At 41.6% G+C, this 21,014-nt stretch overlaps 1 protein-coding gene across 1 annotated transcript in view; it reads left to right on the top strand.

Annotated features, from left to right (window-relative positions):
* CCDC83 (coiled-coil domain containing 83) overlaps window positions 1–21,014 on the top strand; it is a 41,061-nt gene continuing 20,047 nt past the window's right edge. The window contains exons 1-6 of the mRNA XM_005866870.2: window positions 1–53; window positions 326–389; window positions 6,244–6,364; window positions 11,362–11,446; window positions 12,754–12,913; window positions 16,496–16,663. Coding sequence (XP_005866932.1) covers window positions 6,270–6,364; window positions 11,362–11,446; window positions 12,754–12,913; window positions 16,496–16,663 — 508 coding nt within the window. The 5' untranslated portion in view covers window positions 1–53; window positions 326–389; window positions 6,244–6,269. The remainder of the gene's footprint in view (window positions 54–325; window positions 390–6,243; window positions 6,365–11,361; window positions 11,447–12,753; window positions 12,914–16,495; window positions 16,664–21,014) is intronic.

The raw sequence follows: 21,014 nt of genomic DNA on the forward strand, positions 1-21,014 counted from the left end.
TGCTACTTCCCCGCCCACAGCTGCGATTCCGCACCTGGAACCCGTGAGGGCAGGTGGGGAGGCTCCTCCATCTCCTCTGGGTCCCCAACTCCTTCCAGTCTGACCATTAAGACATTGCGAGCATCTCCGCCCCACCCCCACCGGCCCTGGAGGTTGCTTTCCCTAAAATGGGCCTGACGTCCTCCTTCGGGAGCGGTTCCTGGGCCTTTGGGAGCCCCTGGAGGGGTTCTCAGAAGCACACCCCGCCTCTTCGCCGAGGAAACAGCGTGCGAGGGCGATCTTTTGATCTGACCAGAAAATTAACCCGTCTCTCTCTGCCTTGCAGTGCGTTGCTGACTTGCCATTCCAGATCCTCTGCGCACAGAGGGCAGGATCTGAATGTCCTTCAGGTGTGTAACCTCACAGTCTCTAGCACAGCAGGCGCTCAGGAAACTAATAACCCAAAGCATTTGAGCTTCAGTAGTCACTCCGGGTGGAGGTTGGAAAGAAGGAAGAGAAACGGAGGGTCAGAGAGGCTTAGAGGCGTGTCCACTAGAGGAGGAGCTAGGACGAGCCCCAGTCTCGCTTTTTTTACTGCTCTTCTCACCGAATTCCCAGCCTGGTGAATGAATGCCTTCTGAGGGAGGGCCTCAGGCACATCCTTGCATCCTACCCAACAGACACAGACACACTGTAGGTGTGTGTTGATGGCTTTTCACCCACACCCTCCCAATCCATAGATTTTGCTTTCTTTTTAAATTATTATTTACTTGTTAGATTTGTTTCCCCATAATTCTCTGCTGGGCCAAGAGAGTTGAATGGTTGGGAGATGGGAGATGTTCCATCTAAGGGAGAAAAAAAGATTTCTGCGACGGCAAAGAAAAATAATGACTGGATATTTATTAGCGTGTGTGCTAATTGCTCATGGATTTCCTGTCTGCCACCCCAATACCCAACCTTAGTAGATCCTTTTTACATTCACCACTGCTGTTTGAAGATAGAGAGAAACCTTCTTGTTCTCCTTCTCCATCCAACTATAAAAGTATAAAGTACTATAAAAGTACTGCTTGTATTTCCACTGTCCTCACAACAATCTCTTTGTGGTTATGTTTCTTTTTTGATTTTTTAAAACCGAAGGAGAACAGGAGTTGGGTGATGAGGTAGTTCTGGTTGCTAGAAAAGTTAGTGTAATATACTGCATTTCAAACTATTTGTTACTAGCAACTCGGGATCAAAAGATAGACCAATCTTTAAGCTAGGAATCCAATATAATTTGGGAACTGCAGTTCAAAAATGTGCCACAGACCAAAGGATCTGTATTGGTAAAGAACATACATGCTAAAGCAACACACATCACAATCATAGGAGTGAAAGTTGAAACAGTTATTCGGCCAGATATTTTTAAATACCTTGGTTTGAATATATAGTTACTTACCATATCTTTAAGCTGGCTGTATTTTACATTTTAAAGCTGCTTTGGGCTACATTTAGATAATCTCTACCAATAAGGTCTGAAATTTTTTAAGCTAACTTTTAGATAATGTTATCATTACTAAAAGGCTTTAAGTGAATTCAGGAGGTGTCTTGCTGGAGGGAATTCTAAAATACTTAAAAGTTGTATTAAAAATATGTTCTAACGTAAGTGAGAATTTGAGTTTAAAAGTGATTTTGCTTTCCAAATTTAGGGTATATACAATATCAGGAGCACATAAGTAGGGCCATTAGATAAAGAAAGTAACATACATTATTTACAAGTCGATCATTCAAATCAGACACTTATTGAATATCTAGTTTGTGCCTGTGGGAGATGCCAGCCTATGTGCCAATATCTATTCTTGAATTCCCAATGATAAGGGTTTGTTGAAGTAGTTAGTTGCTATTCAGTATTGAAGGAGTTATGTTTTGTTGAAGATGAATGTCATGAATATTTTCAAATATATAGCTGAATTGACACTGTAATGAGATACATCTTTAGATTGCTCTTTAACAAAGACCTTTGGAAGTACCACATAAGTAGTAGTAGTAGTAGTAAGACTTAACACAAATTATAGCTAGTTAATGGCAAAGCCAGGATTAGACTTCAAGACTTCTAACACCCATATAGAGATCTTTGAACTAGATCATGCTTTCAACTACTAATGCAGTGGTTCTCAACCTTCCTAATGCCGCGACCCTTTAATATAGTTCCTCATGTTGTGGTGACCCCCAACCATAAAATTATTTTCGTTGCTACTTCATAACTGTAATTTTGCTACTGTTATGAATCGTAATGTAAATATCTGATATGCAGGATGTATTTTCATTGTTACAAATGGAACATAATTAAAGCATAGTGATTAATCACAAAAACAATATGTAATTATATATGTGTTTTCCGATGGTCTTAGGTGACCCCTGTGAAAGGGTCGTTCAACCCCAAAAGGGGTCTTGACCCACAGGTTGAGAACCGCTGCACTAATGGAATCTTATTGAGAACTTTTATCATTGCTACTAAGAAAATATCTTTCATTTTAATCTACATTTGTAAAACACTAGAGGCCCGGTGCACAAAATTCATGCATGGGTAGGGTCCCTAGGCCTGGCTGGCGATCAGGGCAGATCAAATACCACCCCCCCCCCATGCCTTCCTGCCTCCCAGCCTCCTCCTCCCCTCTCCTCAGCGCCTGCCAGGCCACTGGTTTCCCACCATGTTCCATGCTGCCCCTTGGTGGTCAGCGCATGTCACAGTGAGCGATGGAACTCCTGTTCTCCCGGTTGAACTCCCAAGGGGGACACTTTGCATATTAGCCTTTTATATATATAGATTAGCTAACAAACATCAGGATCCATTCCAAATGTCCAGCAAAGTATTAGGGCAGAACTTTCATCCCTCCCAGCCTCCACAAAATTATGGCACAAGTCATTAGGAAGCTTCTGGCTATTCATGGCTCCACAAAGTGGTGAAAAAAGTCTTCAGGAGCTTTCTAGATATTGAGCCAGGATCCTGAGACTGCACAGGAAAGGACATACTCATTGGGGAGGTTATTTTGCAGTCAAGTAAAGCATTACAGAATTACAGTATATTGACGAAGATGGCTACTATATGTCCATTTTTACTAAACAGGCTTCTTGCTTTTCACTGAGAAGCATTTGAGGAATATTTTATGAAACATTTTCTGAAAGAAAGTGATTATGGAGTAGACTCTAAAAAGGCTGGAGATCTGAGTCTTCAAACCCAGCCTCCACAGCTGCCCTCACTCCATGGCATGTTATGGAATGCCCAAACAGAGGAAGCCCAGGTGGCCCCAAAGGTCACACTGAGAGTAAAGGTCTTCATGTCATTCACTACCTGCACAATTTTGCTAAAGTCTTTTAAAGCTGTTCATTACTTTTTAAAAGTTCTGCTGGGGTATGCTTCTTTCTTCCTGTCAGTCTAAGTAGCGATCTCGCCTATTCTATATTTTATAACCAAAGGCCAGGTAAAGTGTCATGATCAGAGCAGGCACTGAATAAATGTTTGTAGTTACCAACAAACAGGTCAGGTGTCCATTTGTCAGGAAATATTCTAAGTGAGACCTTCCTGGAAGATGATTCCATTACTTTGTGAATGTTTTTCTAGGATTCTCACCCTTTACTGAGATAGAAATCATCTGGGTGATCAGGAACTATAAATCCTTTTAAATATTTACGAAAATCCTCATTGTTTGTGGAACATCATCAAATGCAAAAGTGCATGTTGAGGTGATGTCATTAACTCATTGCAATCCTATATAATAAAAGTTGAATATGCAAATCGACCAAACATCGGAATGACTGGTCACTATGACGCTCACTGACCACCAGGGGGTAGATGCTCAATGCAGGAGCTGCCCCCTGGTGGTCAGTGAGCTCCCACAGGAGGAGCCCAACTCAGCCAGAAGTCGGGCTCACAGCTGGTGAGCGCAGCAGCAGTGGCAGGAGCCTCTCCCACATCAGCGCTAAGGACCCCTTGGGTATGACTGCCAGCTATCCCGGAGGGGTCCGGACTGGGAGAGGGTGCTGGCCAGGCTGAGGGACCCCCTCGCCCCCACAGTGACAAATATTGTGCACTGAGCCTCTGGTGCAACTAGAAAGCACGCAATCCAATTGGCTTACTAATTTTCTGGAAAGGGTGCGAAACAATGAATCTTAATATAGTTTATGCATAAATCATTTGGACTTAATGGATCCACATTTTCACTCATATTTTATTAAAATCCTTTGCCACGGGCTGCAGTTAGGTAACTAAGTATACATGAGTCAGAGAGTTGAAAACATTAGAGCCAGGTAACTGAGGTAACTTTTCGAGATGAGGTCATTTTTTCCTCCAGCACCAGATGGGTGCTGCAGGTGGGAACCGTAACACTTTGATCTCTTCCATATGACTCGGAAAGAAAATTAGAGGTTAATGTTGACGTTTGTTTTAACTTGTAAATGAAATATTTTATAGTAAAAATCACTGTTAAATTGTAAGCTACTGTGAAATGAAACACTTGTCAGCATGCTGTCTTTTTGTGCAACTGTCAAGTTAAAAATTCGAACTCTAAAATAGAAAATAATATGAAAAGTTCAACTCTGTATCTGAAACAAAAGAAAGTCATTTTTTTTTCCCTTAGCTGGCAAATTTTTGTGAACTATGATGGTACAGTGACACGTTTTGGTTTGTAGCTCATGGAATTATCCTCACACTTTCCTATCTGAGAACACAGTTAATCTACTGCCCCTGCCTCAACGGATTCAGTATTTCTGTTGTGTCACCTTTGTGACTCTCAGTTGGCAAGTATTGCAGTACATTTGAATTCACATATACCCAAATCGGTTAGAATGTAGAGATGCGCAGACCTGGCTAGAAAAGTCTCAGACACAAAGACCGGGCCTCGCTGGAGGCCTGGGTGTGCGAGCAGCATGTCTACAGGGAAAAGGTGTGTTCTCATTTCAGAGAGTTTTTCCACCGTGGGTATGAATAATCCATGTAGATTGCCAATTCAGTGATCCAAATCAATGACGGCTGTTGACAATAGCAAACCACATAGGTGAGCCTTCCCACGCATCATCGTACTTGGCAGCCGGCAGTCATCCTGCTGTACCTTTGAAGAAGCCCGATCGGGGGCTGTAAGTTAAGGGGGCATAATATTGAGTTCTTTCTATACGTCAGACACTGCTAGGTGCCTTATAAAGAGTAGCCTATTTAATCCTTACAACAGCTTTCAGAAGAAGATTTCTGTTCTCACTTTATAGATAATGAATTTGAAGCTCAAAAAGATTAAGCAACCTATTCAAGGTTACATAGATAGTAAGTGGTGGATCTAGTATTAAAACATGGTCTGCCTGTGTCACTCATCCATCTTATCTATTTCTTCACTTGACAAGGATTTGTTGCGCATCTGTCATGCTGGGGGTGAAATACAGGGATACACAAGAATAACATCACCCCCAGTCTCACGGAGTTCCCAGCCATTCTAACAAATTACAAAGGTTATGTTCTTTCTGCCATACCCAACTGATACACCGACTGAAGGGTAGGCAGTTGTTTTTTAGAGATTAGTGGAAAAATGAAAGTAAAAGATAATTTGTTAAAGACTATTTGAAAAGAAGTACTTTAGTACCCATGTCCAATCTCTGGAGTATTCCTGTTTACTATCAAACTACCTGAACAGTGGGCCTAATTTCCCCTTTTAAAAAAATATTATTTTTGATAATTTTTATTATTAGATGCAAAAGCGATTAATAGCTGATGAACAGTTACTATTAATAAGAATGCATTATTATTATTATTATCTTTTACTTATAAACCTCTTAACCATTTAAAAAATACTTTAATGTGTGTTTCTACTCGCTCTTTATGACAGCCCTGGCCAAGCCTGATTCCTTTGGATCCAGATTTCTTGGTGCTCGTAGAAAGCAGTTCTTTTGCTTTGTCTTAATTTTTTCAAAAGTAACATTGATTGAGCTGCTGCTATCGGTAGTACATTCTGCCAAACACTGTGGAGAAATAAAACGATTTAAAAAGTTCAGTCATTGCTCTTAAAGAAGCTTGATCGGGGCAACAGATAGATAACATAAGGGAGTGAGCCTCACCGTTTGGGGTGGGCTAATCCTGCACCTGGGCGACACATAGAATTCAAGAATCCAATTGATGAAGGACGTCGCGGAATTGTGGTGGATGTGAGGTGGAAAAGCAGTCTGGGTGCCTAATCTTGAGTAAACACCAGTAGAGGGGCCAAGACAAGAGTTTATTTACTTCTCTTACATCTCTTTTCGAAACAGGTATTTCTTACTAGCTAAGCAACACAATGGAAACCCCAGCGAAAGCAAGTAAAAAGGATACCCACGATGGGCTGCCGAAAGAAGAGAGATTGTCCATCAGTGAAGCACTTCTACACTATCAGTAAGCGTGGCTTGTAAAAAATCCAGCGGTTTCCGGTTTCTGTGTGTGAATGGCCATCATCATCATTAAGACTCATGTAAAAGCTGTCCAGGGAGCCGGGCTGCAGGGGATTGGAGGCGGAATTGCACTCTTACGCTAAGTGCCTATTGTTAACAGTTTGGGAAACTTGGACTATCACATAGCCCAAGCAGTCGCTATGGAACAGCACTCATCGATGTGGTTTTAGCTCCCTCCCTCCCTCCTGTTTTATTGGTCACTTTCCCGTATACACACAACATGCAACACGGAATAGTTAGCATACATTCACAGAAGAGTAAACGAGGAAACTTTTCTTCTTTATTTAACTTTTCATTTCCAGACATTCCAATTTGCATTCTCTCCAAATAGCTACAGATCAAGTACAAATGATTTGGCATTATTTTTAGTAAGAATAATATTTTTTAATGTTTCCCTCCCAGGAGCTGGAGACAAAACTAGAGGTCACACCTACTCTATGTTCATGTTTTACCCAACCAGTGGGAACTGAGCCCCTTGGCAGTTTTTGAACCCCAGCCTAGGCATAGGGTGGGTGTTTTAATGTGTAATTCTTAGGGAGTGAATGAATGATTATAGGTCAGTCTCTTTCCAAATAAGAATGTACTTCTTTCATGCATTCGTTGAACTAATACTTGAATGTTTGCCAAGAAGGAGGCAAATGCTGGGTACTAGGTGACAACAGTGAACAGGTCCCTGTCTGATGAAGCATGAGAGACAGACATTAGATAACTAATTCAAGCTTTTTAAACACACACACACACACACACACACACATAATTAAGGTGCAATGAAAGAAAAGAGTGGGGTGCTACAGAGGGGTCAGGGAAAGCTCATTTTAAGAAGCAATGTTTAAGCTGATGTCTGGGAGAGGAACGGGTGTTATGGAGACAGAGCGGTAGAGAGAAGGCTTATGGGAAAGACACGGGTGAGGAAGTGCTTGTTCCAGTCCAGGAAACAAGAGAAGGCAGGGTGAGGGCAAGAGGGCAAGCACAGACTCAGATGCCCTTGGCAAGTGTCAGGTGAGCAGGGCCCTGTGGGGCCCTTGGGATTTGGGAATGGCAAGCCATTTGTTGGAGGGGACAAGGTGGGAAGTGGGGAACCTGTGACACTGGTGACTAGGTCTTTGTTTGAGGGAATTAGTTTTAATTCAGGGAAGCTTCATCTGCTTCTTGAGAGACTAAGAGAGAAAGACCCATGGAAAGGGACCTTTCACAAGGTTCCCTTTCATTTCCTGCTTGACGTAACTTTAATAACCAGATACTACCAGCACTCACTTCTCAACCTAACTGCAAAGCTTCCTCATCTCGTCTTAGGAGAGATGGACAGAAAGTCAGCCTCTGTGACTACAACCTGGTCTCTAATGTGCTTCCTCTCCACCTTACAGTGACAACGTCCAATCACAACTGTTTCTCTCTCTTCTGGGTCAACCAGAGGCCAGTCTTTCTCCTATGTCACAGAGGTTTACAAAGAGGCAACACTGAAAAATTCTCATAATGTAGCAACACTGAAAAATTCTCATAATGTTGCCCCGATAGAAATTAAACATCCCATACTTTTGTTCTCTTTGCTTTGTAAAAACTGAATAAATAATCTCATGGCCTGGAACAGCCAAGGCCTCACTGCTAGGGACACTGTATCATTCCAGCTGTTCCTAGGTGACAGAAGTTTTGTCACGTGACAGATCAGTAGGACGTCCCTCATTCTCTGAGAGAGGATTCTTCCAGGGTCCCCCAGCAACCTCTAACATTTCTCATACACAATCTCAGCTCCTAACAACAAGCTGAGAGCACATAGTAGGCAGTCAATGATTTCTGAACAATTGAACTTTTTTTTAATATATCCCAAGAAAATAAGGTTATGAACTTCCATGGTTATTTGTGAAGATCTGAGACTGTTAATGATAAACCTATAAGGTGACCAGCTCTGGGCAATGATGGTTTTTATTTACTCCTTATATTTGTCTCCCCTCACTCCCCAGTTTTCCACAAAGAGTATGGATATAAATATAGAAAGAGATGTGTATATTATTATGGGGCGGGGGAGCGGGGGAGAGAGACAGAGAGAGAGAGAGGGAGAAAAGTATAGAACTTTTTGTTTGAGGGAATTATTTTTAATACAGGGAATTAAATTTATTTTCCTTCGCAGAACTCTCAATAAAATTGCATAGAGGGAGAAAGAGGACACATTGCTAACATTTTAAAAATACAGGGAGGGAAGAGAAAAGGTGACATTCTGTATACTAAGAATTTCACATCATTGTGCTTTAGAATAATAGTGCTATATAGCCTTTTAATTCTCTTTAATATGTCCTACCTAACTGATTTATTATCCCACTTTTTTCAGCATTTAGTGTGCCATGTGGGTCACTAGGGCACTGAGTAGATGAGGGAGATATGAAAAGGAAGAAGTAAAGAGAACGGTGAAGCTTGAATTCCCACAGTGGCTCACAGCGTGGAGTCCTGAAGCTCAAATCCATCTCTCTGTGGGGCCTGACAACATGGAAGTGAATTCCAAGGAGAATCTAGGCCAGTGATGGCGAACCTTTTGAGCTCGGCATGTCAGCATTTTGAAAAACCCTAACTTAACTCTGGTGCCGTGTCACATATAGAAATTTTTTGATATTTGCAACCATAGTAAAACAAAGACTTATATTTTTGATAGTTATTTTATATATTTAAATGCCATTTAACAAAGAAAAATCAACCAAAAAAATGAGTTTGCGTGTCACCTCTGACACGCGTGTCATAGGTTCGCCATCACTGGTCTAGGCTAAGGAGGGGGGCAATGATGCCGCCAAAACCTTCGGGGCATCTCAGAATTCCTCTGCAGATCTTTCTGAACTGCTCACTGCAGAAGGAACACAAGACAAAGCCCTCGGTTGCTTGCTCCTCTCTTCTCTGAGGGGAGGAATGGTAGGCTTAAGTGTAGGGTGGCCAGATGCAGCAAATGAAAATACAGATGCTCAATTTAATTTGAATGTCAGGTAAACAACAATTTTTTTTTTAGTACAAGTGTGTCCCATGCAATATCTGGGGTTGGGGCTGAATGTAATCTCCAGTTTGCTCTTTGCATGCTCAGTCACCATCAAGGTAGGCTCTCAGTCTCACACCAATGGAGACCACATACTTGGTGCCCATTTCCCTGCTCCACCCATGCAGAGAACTAGGATTACCATATTATAATTGCACAAATGTGAATAATTAGCATAGGCTCTTTCAGATCATTTTCCTTGATAACATTTCTATTTTTCTCCTTAAAAATGGGAGGTAGAAAAGGCACTCTTTCAAAATCGTACATCTAAGCTTTAGGTAAGAAGTAAAAGATGGCTTATACATACCAATAGCTTTATTTCAAACTATTGTATCTATAGTAGTGTTTTCACTTACTATTGTTCTCATATCCTGTTATTTCCCCCATAGTATTTATCACAATATGTAAATAATATGTTTGTGTATTACTTTGTTGTCTAGTAAAATGTAAGCTCTTTGAAGGCCAGTATCATAAGGACATTCATTGTTCACCACTGTCTCTATACAGCCCAAAACAATGCTGGGCACATGGAGGCTACTCATTAAATCTCCGTTATACTAGTCTGTATGACTGACTGCATAAAAGGCAACACTGATCAACTTAAATTGTAGAATCTTGGAACTGACAAGGAATGATGGAGTTCATCTCCTTCAATTCTCTTATTTATAGAAGAGCAAGCCGAGGCCTAAACAGGTTAAGAGGCAGTTAGTGGAGGCCAAGCCTAAAATCCAAGGTTCATAGTATCTAAACAGAGCTTTTATGCCACTAAAGGATTTGCTTGTTTTGTTTTTATGTCCCATTTTCTCATCATTTGGAAAGAAGGAACCTTATTTTTCTCTCTACTATGTATACAATGTCACAAATATAAATGATCATTTGGAGGAAGGGTTGAGGAAGTTAGATTCAAATTCAACTGAAATTTACTACGTACTTTGTGTCAGAAACATTCACAACATTCACATATGATTTCTTATTTTAACCCCTTATAAAAATATGTAGAGCTGGGTATTGGCCTCCATTCACAGCTTGGAAATTGAGTCTCAGAGAACTGACTTGCCTGTGGGCAGATAGGTAAGAAGTGGTAGGGACAAGATTGAAAACCAGAGTTCCTCATCCATTAACCACTCCCCTCTCTGTTCACTACACCACGGAACTGCTATATTCTGTGTGTTTTTTAAGTTGAGGTAAGGAGGTTATATAGAGCTATTTCTGAGGCCTTATTTTGGTCTCATCTTTAAAGTTATAAGTTTTACTAAGTAACAGAGATATCAAGATATACTTAACACTTCAAATAGCCATCAAATGGCCAAAGTCTTTCTGCACTTTTCTCTCTTTCATACTTAGCAGATGCTCAACAAATTCTTGTGGGTGTTAAAAAAAAAATGTATGTGGCCCTGACCAGTTTGGCTCAGTGGATAGAGCGTCAGCAAAAATCTTGTGGGTGTTAAAAAAAAAAGTATGTGTCAGGAAAGAAGCTTTTATTATTTATAGAAGAGATGACATACTAATGAACTTGAACCAATAGGTACGCCTTGTTTACCTTTCCATTTCAAGAAGATGGGCATGCCTTATATCGTCTTTGTTTTGTCATTTTTATCTGAATGTTTTTAGAATTCTAGAAATCATGTTTTCAGTGTGCCTTTTCTAGGATCTCTTAAAGCTGAATTATTTAAAGGTAGTTAGCATCAAAATCACTACTGTGAAATACAAATGGTGATTGATTTTAAAAACTGAAGTTATCTCTATCTTTTACTAAGTAAAATATACCCAGAAACACAAAATCACTTAAGAGAGGTTTTTATCCCTACATGGGTTTTTATAATCTATTTAACACTTTATTTCAACTCAAATATTTTAACTTTTCAATTTTGACTCACTAATTTTTCCTAAGATAAGTAATTGTAACAAATGTTATCTTGGTTTATTACCAGCTTGCAAATAAAGGAGAATATAGTAGAACGATTGATGGTGCAGATAAAGAATCTTAGAGAAAAGAACCAAAAGTCTCATGACAGAGTGAGTATAAGAGTTAAAGCCTATTTATAGTCATTAAACATTTACACAAATGCTTTAAAAATTTTTGAGTTATGAAATGTACCCTAGGAAATTATCTTACTTAGTGCTTATAATTGGTTAATTTACAATCTATTTAAGTGTGGTTTTTTTGTACATGTGAGGCAAGAGGGTATTGCTGTTCCTATTATATTACTTGCAATGTCAAAGGAAGTCCGTTTGAATTTTGTTATTTAAATATGTTTTTAGTGATTTTTAGAGAGAGAGGAAGGGAGAGGGATAGAGAGATAGAAACATCGATGAGAAACTTCATCTATTGGCTGCCTCCTGCACGCCTCTTACTGGGGATTGAACGTGCAACCCAGTCATATGCCCTGACCAGGAATCAAACCGGTGACCTCTTGGTTCATGGGTCAATGCTCATCCACTGAGCCACACCGGCCAGGATGAATTGTGTTATTTAGATCATGAGGATGCCGAGTGTTAGGTTAAAAATTTTAAAGTTCTGAAACCACATTAATCTTCTAATTTCTTCTTTAACCTAAACATTGTTTCTTTATTTTTAATTTCTGTATCTGTTTTCCTTTAGATTTTTTAGAGTGTGAATATGTAAATATTATTTGAAAAGTACAATCTTAGTTGCTAAAATGACTAATTTAATGTTTAAGATTATGTGTTGTTTTTTAAATCAGATTAAAATGAATATCCAAGAGGTGCTGTATGCCACTATAAGAACTAAAGACGAACAGAAATAAAGTTTGAAAGCAGTAAATGGTCATTAAACTTATCCCGTAAAGCATGTCATGAATGGCGAAATACTGAGGATGTCCCCTATTAAAACATTAACTTTATAGGGACCCTGAAACTTCCACACTGAAATGTTATTTGAGGAGGGGGGCTTTTGTCTAAAAAAGACTATCTACAAATTTTTAAATATATATTTTTATTGATTTCAGAGTGGAAGGGAGAGGGAGAGAGAGAAACATCAGTGATGAGAGAGAATTATTGATCAGCTGCCTCTTGCACGCCCCCCTCCAGGGATCGAGCTGCAACTGAATTGAACCGTGACCTCCTGGTTCATAGGTCAATGCTCAACCACTGAGCTACACCAGCCGGGCTAAATGTAATTTTCTATCCAATGGTTACTGGGATTGATTTTAAGTCTCCCATATTCCATAAACTTTTAAAGATATTATTGTATACCTTATTTAATTAAATATTTCTTTCTCACTTTGTAAGCCTCTATTTTGGGGAAAATCCGTGTAAACCCTTCAGCAGATGTACTTGATTACTGTTCTTTTTCATGACAGAACGGACGCTTAAAGGATGAACAGATTTGGCACATACGGAACCTACTAAAGGAGCTGAGTGAAGAGAAGTCGGAAGGATTAAAAGTAACAAGAGAGGATGTCGAAACAGCAATGAAAGAGAAGTGGAAGTTTGAAAGAGACCAGGAACAAAACTTAAAAGGTGATGTACGAACTCGGAAGTTTACCATAAAGCCGAATCAAGTTATGTCTTGAATGTATTAACACTGCTGTTTCCTAACATATCAAAAATGCTGGGACCATATTTCGGAGGATACATTATCACCACAGCTACAAACACATGGAGGTAAAGGAACAGGAGAGGGAAGTCACAGAGGGCAGAGAGCTGGAATCAAGTGAGGAGGAGGAGGAAGGGCAGGGATGAAAACCAAAGACACATGAAAACCATCTGACGCTCACACACTGGACGATATCCTGGCAGACGCCACTCTGAACTCCTCACAGTGGGGGTCTGTCCTTTCTGTTGGGGAATTCTCTTGCTTGGTGGCCTCATTGGCTTCTGCCTCAGTTCAGAGACGGGAATGATAAGGTGAATATAACCATGAAGCTTCCCCCGACCACTATCTCTACCGAGCTCAGCCCCACCTCACCCCCATTTAGATGGGCAAAGAGGGATTCGCGTTGGAAAAGAGGCAGTGTGGAGGACAGGTGCAGACTCTGAAGGACCCAGGACATACTCTTGCCATGGGCTTAGGAAATACCATGATCCTGGGGGTAAGTTACACACACAGTTTTGACACTTGTATTTTTTTTAAAATTCCTATTCCTTTATCCCAAGCTTGCTGCTAGGATTTCCAAAACTACTTTAGCCAGGGCCCTATCAACACCACCTCTGCTAGGACGCTGGAAAGCATGGGCAAGAGACTTGAGTGCTATCAGGAAGCAGTACTGGAAGCTGGGACTAGAATGTCCTGCATTTCCCCGTGTGTTTCGGGGAGCCTCCTCACCCAAGCTTGGCACAGAGCAGGCATGCATTCAAAGATAATTTGCTGGTTTGAACGAAACAGTTACCAAAAGCAAACATTAACCAGCAAACTTCATTCTTGGGGGTCTCCAAAACTGTCCCCATCCACCTCCTCCTACCCCAGTTCTTTCTGGGCAACAATGATGTCATGAGGTGGTAGGTGTGTATGGTGCAGGGCTCCTCTCCAGGAAAGCGTTGCTTATGTTTGGAAGGAATCCTTTCGTCAGTCCCTTGAGATGGGAGTGAGACCAAAACAGATCCTCTGATGTGCTCACTGAGCGGCCTCCACAGGGAATGGGCCCAGTGACTTGAGGTGTGCCTGCTTCGGGTTTGGGCTGAGTGCCGGGCGTGTATGTCATGCAAGGCTGGGGCCCAGCTGGATGCCTGAGCACAGCAGAGGAGGACTGGACGTGCGTGCCGTCCAAGGAAGAAAGCCGCCCAGAGAAGCCGAGGAAGAAAGGGGGAGAGAGCAGGTGTGTCTGTTACGTACAGGTGGTCACTGGCCACTGGGCTGGTTTGTGGAGCAGCAGCCATACCTTCAGCTTGTTTCCATCAGAACCTCAGACCCGTCCAGACCTACTGAATCGGAACCTGCATTTTGACAAGGTCCTAGGACAGTGATGGTGAACCGATGACACGCGAACTCATTTTTTTGGTTGATTTTTCTTTGTTAAATGGCATTTAAATATATAAAATAAATATCAAAAATATAAATCTTTGTTTTACTATGGTTGCAAATATCAAAAAATTTCTATATGTGACATGGCACCAGAGTTAAGTTAGGGATTTTCAAAATGCTGACATGCCGAGCTCAAAAGGTTCACCATCACTGCCCTAAGGAGATTCCTACACACAGTGAGGCTTGAGAAGCACTGATGTAACGCCTTCCTTCCAACTTTAGTTAGGACTCTTCAGTTACCAGGATAAAAGTCTAACCCAAACTTGCTTAAACATAAAGAAGATGATCATTCTTTTCCAGATAACCAAGCAGAAAAGACAGGTGCCCCAGAGCCTCACATGCTCTCAGATCTCAGCTCTTATATAAAAAAAATCTCCCTCTCCCCTCCCTACCTCCCCTCCCCTCTCTTCTTCTTTCGCCCTCCCCACCTCCTTCATCCCTGTGCTCTCCCTGTCATGTTGTCCCCATGAGGCTGGCACTCAAACCATAGACACCTCTGATCTTACATCCTTATAACCTCAGAATGGAGATGAGAGACATGTTTTCCACCAGTTTCAGTAAAAATATTTCTCTGAAGGACTCAGCATGTGCCTAGCTTGGGACACATGCCCACTCCTGGACCAATCCCTGTGGTCAGGAGAAGGGGCCACTATAACTGGCCTACATACAGGGTGGGGCAAAAGTAGGTTTTCAGTTGTGAGTATGTGAAACATAGTTTATTTCTTGAACTTTTACTTATTAATTATTGTAGCATTTTTCATACAAACAACTTTATTTGACAAGGAGTAGGAAAAGGGTGTTACCAGAAGGGAAGTGAAGAGGGTTCTGGGAAAGTAGAGTAACATGATGCCAACCCGCACTCCCCCCAAAAGCCAAATGTGGCACAAGGGCTGAGCCAGCAATCATCTGCTCAAATGAGAGGACGCTGACCATCGGGGTTAGAGGAGGCTTAACTGTTAAATGACAATAGCAAGTGCCATTTATGAAGGGGTGTCAAAATCTATGATCTTACATCTTTGGAAGAAGACATGCTGGAGTCCTCCTGGACCTCCGGACTGAAGAACAGCCCTCCCGCCTGACTGGAATGCATCTGTCATTCCATAAGCATCTACTGAGCCCCAGCTGCCTGCCAGACTCTTGCTAAGAGCTGGGCTTACAGAGACGAATTGAGAGGGTTAGCTGCCATCAGGAGCTCTCAGAGATGAGTGAGAGGTGGTACTGCCGCAAGGAGCTCTCAAACAAGAGGGTGTGTGGTAGTGAGCCGCATAGCCATTACGTCATGGCACCTGCCTCTCTGTAACGCTTCCTTTTCCAAAATATCCAGCAGCATGATATTCAGCCTGAAGACTGAGTGGCACATCATGCTTAGCAAGTGCACCAGGACCAACGGAACACTTACATAGTTGAGATGGCTCAGTGTCTGTACCTATTTAACTGGGGAACATATCTTTCACTCTGAAGTCTTATAAGTGGGTTTGGGGGAAACTTATGAGTTATGACTATCATACACTATCATTTCACACAAATGAACTTGAGATGACAGGCTAAACAACTCACTTATAGAAATGGTTGCCAAGGACGATGGAATGATACAGGATGAAATCACTTTGCCCAGAGGCATAATGGGCAGAAAAATGACAATTTACTAATAAAAAAAAGTGTGGGACATCATATATTGTACAAGAGGAATAATTTAAACTTGTGGGTTCCTAGGCATATAGCTTAATTGTCTATTATAGCTTTCAATCATAGCCCCAAACATCTACTTTAGAGTTGAAATTTTAATTTTAGATTTTGAATCATGAGGGATAGGGGTTCCTAGGCATATAGTTTAATTATCTATTATAGCTTTCAATCATAGCCCCAAACCAAACATCTACTTTAGAATTGAAATTTTAATTTTAGATTTTGAATCATGAGGGATAGCTAAATGATAGTTTGAATAGTTTAGAGTTCCTATATATAAAATAGGATTTATGAGATAACAGCATTTTAATATCAGATTCATCAAATCAGATGGCAGCATATAATGGTGGCAAGGACAGCAGAAATGACATGGTGTTTTGATTTTCTTTCAACAGATATGCGCTTGCAAATAAGTAATGCTGAGAAACTATTTCTTGAGAAACTCAGTGAGAAGGAATATTGGGAAGAGTACAAGAATGTAGGGAGTGCACAACATGCTAAACTCATTATCTCCTTACAAAATGACATCAATAAAGTGAAAGAGAATGCGGAGAAAATGTCAGGTCAGTTGCAACAAAACCAGTTTAAGTTCAGTAAAAACACTTTAGAGGGCAGACATTTGATGGGGAAAAAAAAATGGGTACTCCCTGAACCATCCATTCCTCTCCCCTGGGTCAGCACCAGCAGCTTGAGCCCCAGGGCAGAAGTGGAGGAGGAAACAGAGAAACTATCCCAGGACCACCTAAGAAACTGCAGAGGGGAAGAAAAGGGAGGGGAGGTGGGGTGGAGAAACCCTGCCAGCAACCAAAGAAGTTTCATTCAGTGGGTGGTGTCTGTGCTCCCACGCACGGGGCTGGGGTAAGTTCAGTGAGGCAGGAGGGTGCTGGGGTCGGGTTATGTTGGAAAGGAAAACCACCAGAGGTAAACTAAAGCAGCCTCAAGCAAATGCTAAGTTGTAGTCAGAAAACACTGGAGAACAAACACGACACAGAAGTGGAGAGGGTGTGGAGCAGGATGACGTTAGGCGTGAGGACGCACCAGGACTAGCTCTGGGGAACATGAGGCCACCTCACCTGTCTGTCGCTGCAACTAGCAGAGTGGCTTGAAGGGACACCAGAGACCCCGAGACAGGAAAGTCACAGGAAAGAACAAGTGAGAGAAAGCTGGCCTGAAAGAATGCGGTGGGTGGATGGCAGTTCTGAGCCCAGCTGGAGATGGTGCCCAGCGTGGTAGCGGGTTCACGTGAGGTCGTTGCCATCATCCTCTGCTGAGGACCTGTCCAGACACTCTGCTTCTAGACTAATTTCCATGTAAGTTTCCCAGCTCAGGGCCTCAGGTGGTATAAATGTGGCCCCAGATTAGTCTGGGCTTGGAATTACACTTTTCCAAAAGGTTCTCCTCCCAGAAGAAAAGTACAGAGTGTGGCACCTTCCTCCTCCGGTCTGTTTCCCCCGCCACTCAGTCCTCTCTCTAGATAAAACCACTGTGACCAGTTTCTTAACGTAGCCTTTCAGGAATATTATATACACACAAACAGCATGCTACGAGTGTGACTTTTCATGCAACAATGTGGACATGATTCTAGATCAGTACATATTAGTACCTCCTCATTCTCCCAATGGCTATTTGGTCTTGTTGTACTATAATTTTTTAACCTACTGATACGGATTTGGGTTGTTTCCTGCTTTTTACTATTACAAATAATGCTGCAATGAATATCCTTGTACATATCTCATTTTACTGTGATCAGTATTCTTGTAGTCATGTAATTTCATTTATGTGTCTCTCTAAAGAGAAATGGCTGGCTCAACAGCCCATTTATTTTTATTTTGAGAGCCCTGGCCCTCCATAGAAGTTGTACTAAGTTTCCCCACATTTTCAATAATGGGCGACATTATCCAACTTTTTGTTTGTCAGCCTTAAAAGTAGAAAACTGGCCCAGCTGGTGTGGCTCAATGGTTGAGCGTTGACCTACGAACCAGGAGGCCACAGTTCGATTCCCGGTCAGGCCACATGCCCAGGTTTCAGGTTCAATCCCCAGTGTGGGGCATGCAGGAAGCATCCATTCAATGATTCTCTCCCATCATTGATGTTTCTATCTCTCTTTCCTTCTCCCTTCCTCTCTGAAATCAATTAAAAATATATGTTTTTAAAAAGTAGAAAACTGTATCTCACTATAGCTTTAATTTACATTTCTCTTATTATGAACACTAGTGAATATCTTTTCATAAGTTCAAGAAGCATATGAATTTTCTTTCATATGAACCAGTTCACACCCTTTGCCCACTTTCTATTGTGTAGTGAAACATTTTCCATTGTTAAGGAAATTAGCTCTTTAACAGTGATATAAGGTACAAATATTTTTCCCATTTGTCATTAGCCTTTTATTTTTGAGGTGTCTATGAGAAAATTTTGTAGTTTTATATTTAAATCTTTGACTTGTGTTTTGTGTGTGTGTGAGAGGTAGGAAATTTTTTGCCAGATGATTTTCCAGCTGTCCCAACATCATTTATCAAGTAATCCATTTTTACCCTACTGATCTGAGATGTGAACTTCATCGTATTTTAATTTCCCGTGTGTATTTGGAGATCTTTCTGTACTTTCTATTCTGTTCCATTGATTTGTCTATGTATTTGTGCACCAGTGCTATACTTCTAAAATAGTTATTTTTCTAGCATGTTTAAAATGTTTTAAAATTGTATCCAGCATTTCTTTATATTTTTAAAGCAGAAAGAGTGATTTTCTCATATAAACTAAACTCATTATCTTTTTTGAAATTTATCTTTATTGTTGAAAGAATTACAGATGTCCCCTTTCTTTTTCCCATTGGCCCCTTTCACTCCCCTGCCCCCATTCCTGATCATGTTACCTGTGTCCATCAACCATTATCTTGATTAGACATTTGGATGATTTGTTTCAGCTAAAAATTTTCATTGCTTGAGGTAGTATCAGTCAAGTGAGAGCTCTCCTGCCCCTTGCCATGCTCCCCTACAGCCCTGGGGGAGGAGCTACAGAAGTTCAGGTCAGAGGAAATGGTAGAAGGTCCAAGCTAAGGAGAGAATAGCCATAACTCTGAATGAAATTGAAAGTTTGATTTTTATATATTAAAAAAACTGGACATATTGATTAGTGCTTGAAGGACCTCTTATTTTCACAAAGGAACCAGAAAAGTTATAGGATTTGCCATGTATCTTACTAAGACAGAACTACTAGCCTCCTAGCATGAATTTTAAAGGGAAGAGACGAAAATCAGGTTGCTTGATGTCCCATGATCACTATAGTGAGGAATGGGAGGACTGAAGATGGAAAGTGAAGGCCATCGGATCAGTGGTGGCCCTAGGATGGCTCCTCTCTACATTTACCTCTCGGTCTGTGACTCCCTCTCAGGGCACCTCTGCTATGCTCTGTGTGCTTGTCCCGTTCTCTCCTTGCTTCCCACAGATCAATTTTGCCGTATTCTCCAGCCCAGGCTCTGAAGAGAACTAATCAGAGATTTGTTCATGTCTCCTCGTGGGTCATTGCTCAGACCCAGCACAAACCATCCTTGGTCCGCTGTCCCACCCTGACTCATTCAGCAGCCACACTGGGCCCTGGGGCAGGAAGAGAAAGAAGCGCCTCGAGCTGCTGCCCTGAGCTTTAGCTAGGAGGAGATATTAGGATATTGGTACCGAAACACAGTGACTGATTATTCAGGACATGGCTCCTTCGCACAATAAAAGGAAAGGAAAGCTGAGGTAGGCCCAGGAATAGAGAAAGTGTGGGTTATTACCCGTCATTAGATGTTAGGGTCACAGATCATTTTGACTTTTGTCCTTCCAGGTGCACAGGACAGGGAGCCATACAAGTTCTTTGTGAGTTAAAAGACGAGGGTTCAGGTCCACTTACAAAAAAAGTAACATTCCTTCTTTGAATGTCAGTTTCCTCATCGGTAACCTGAGAGGCCCCCAGTGACCTCCAAGAGCACTCACAGCACCTGCTTTTCTACACCTTATCGCCTCTAGCCCTTACAAGCTCCTCTGGGTTGGATATCACTGTGCCAGTTTAAAGATGAGGAAAGAGATGCCCAGAGGAGTTCATTGTCTTTACCAAACTCACAAGCTCAGTAAGTAGTGGAAATGAGATTTGAACCCATGGGTCTGACACCAAGCCAATATGCTTCAGGTAGTCCTCCCAGCGCCGAGGCAGGGAGGCAGGGACGGCTCTGTAACGCGCTGTGCCTGAAGAAACGCTCCATGGCTGGTGCTGCTCGGTTTTCTCCAGATGGGGCTGAAAGGAGGCCACCACACGGGGGAGGATCAGCACAATAAAGCGGTTTGACACCAGAAGTATGTGAAGAGTAGACAGCCAACTCCCAAAAAGCTGTGGAGGAGTCAGCCGAAGCTGAGCTAGACACAACAGAGAAAGGAGGAAATGCAAAGCACGCCTCGGCCAGGCAGTCAGCTTGTGAGAAGTGACCACATTACACTGGGCACCTGAGCAGCCAGCAGCCCGAAGGCACAAGGTCACAGTCTCCCACGCTCCCACTGGCGACGTCTCACACTTTTATGAGGAGACTTTCACACACGCCCACCTCCTTTGGCTGTATTCACACATGAGTGGTTAAGAGTTGTTATCTGATCATCTGAATCGCAAAGGGTAACGATGAGGTTTCACATCCTCCCTTCTGCAGGGTCAACTCTGCTTTTAAGAAGAAAAGCAGCCCACACAATTTTATACGGAATTTGAAACAGAGTTTGGATGTTATTACTGCTTTTTCAGTACAAATATGGCAACAGAGAGAGCTACAACTTTAGTCAGAGAGTATTCAGTCATCTCTTTTTTATTATTTACAGCAAAGAATTAATATTTCATGTTATCAAGCTCCAGGTTGTATGGTTTCTTTTATTTTTTTATTTGTTTTTATTTTTTTATTTA

This window comes from Myotis brandtii, unplaced genomic scaffold (genome assembly GCF_000412655.1).
Source record: "Myotis brandtii unplaced genomic scaffold, ASM41265v1 scaffold24, whole genome shotgun sequence".
Taxonomy (NCBI): Eukaryota; Metazoa; Chordata; class Mammalia; order Chiroptera; family Vespertilionidae; genus Myotis; species Myotis brandtii.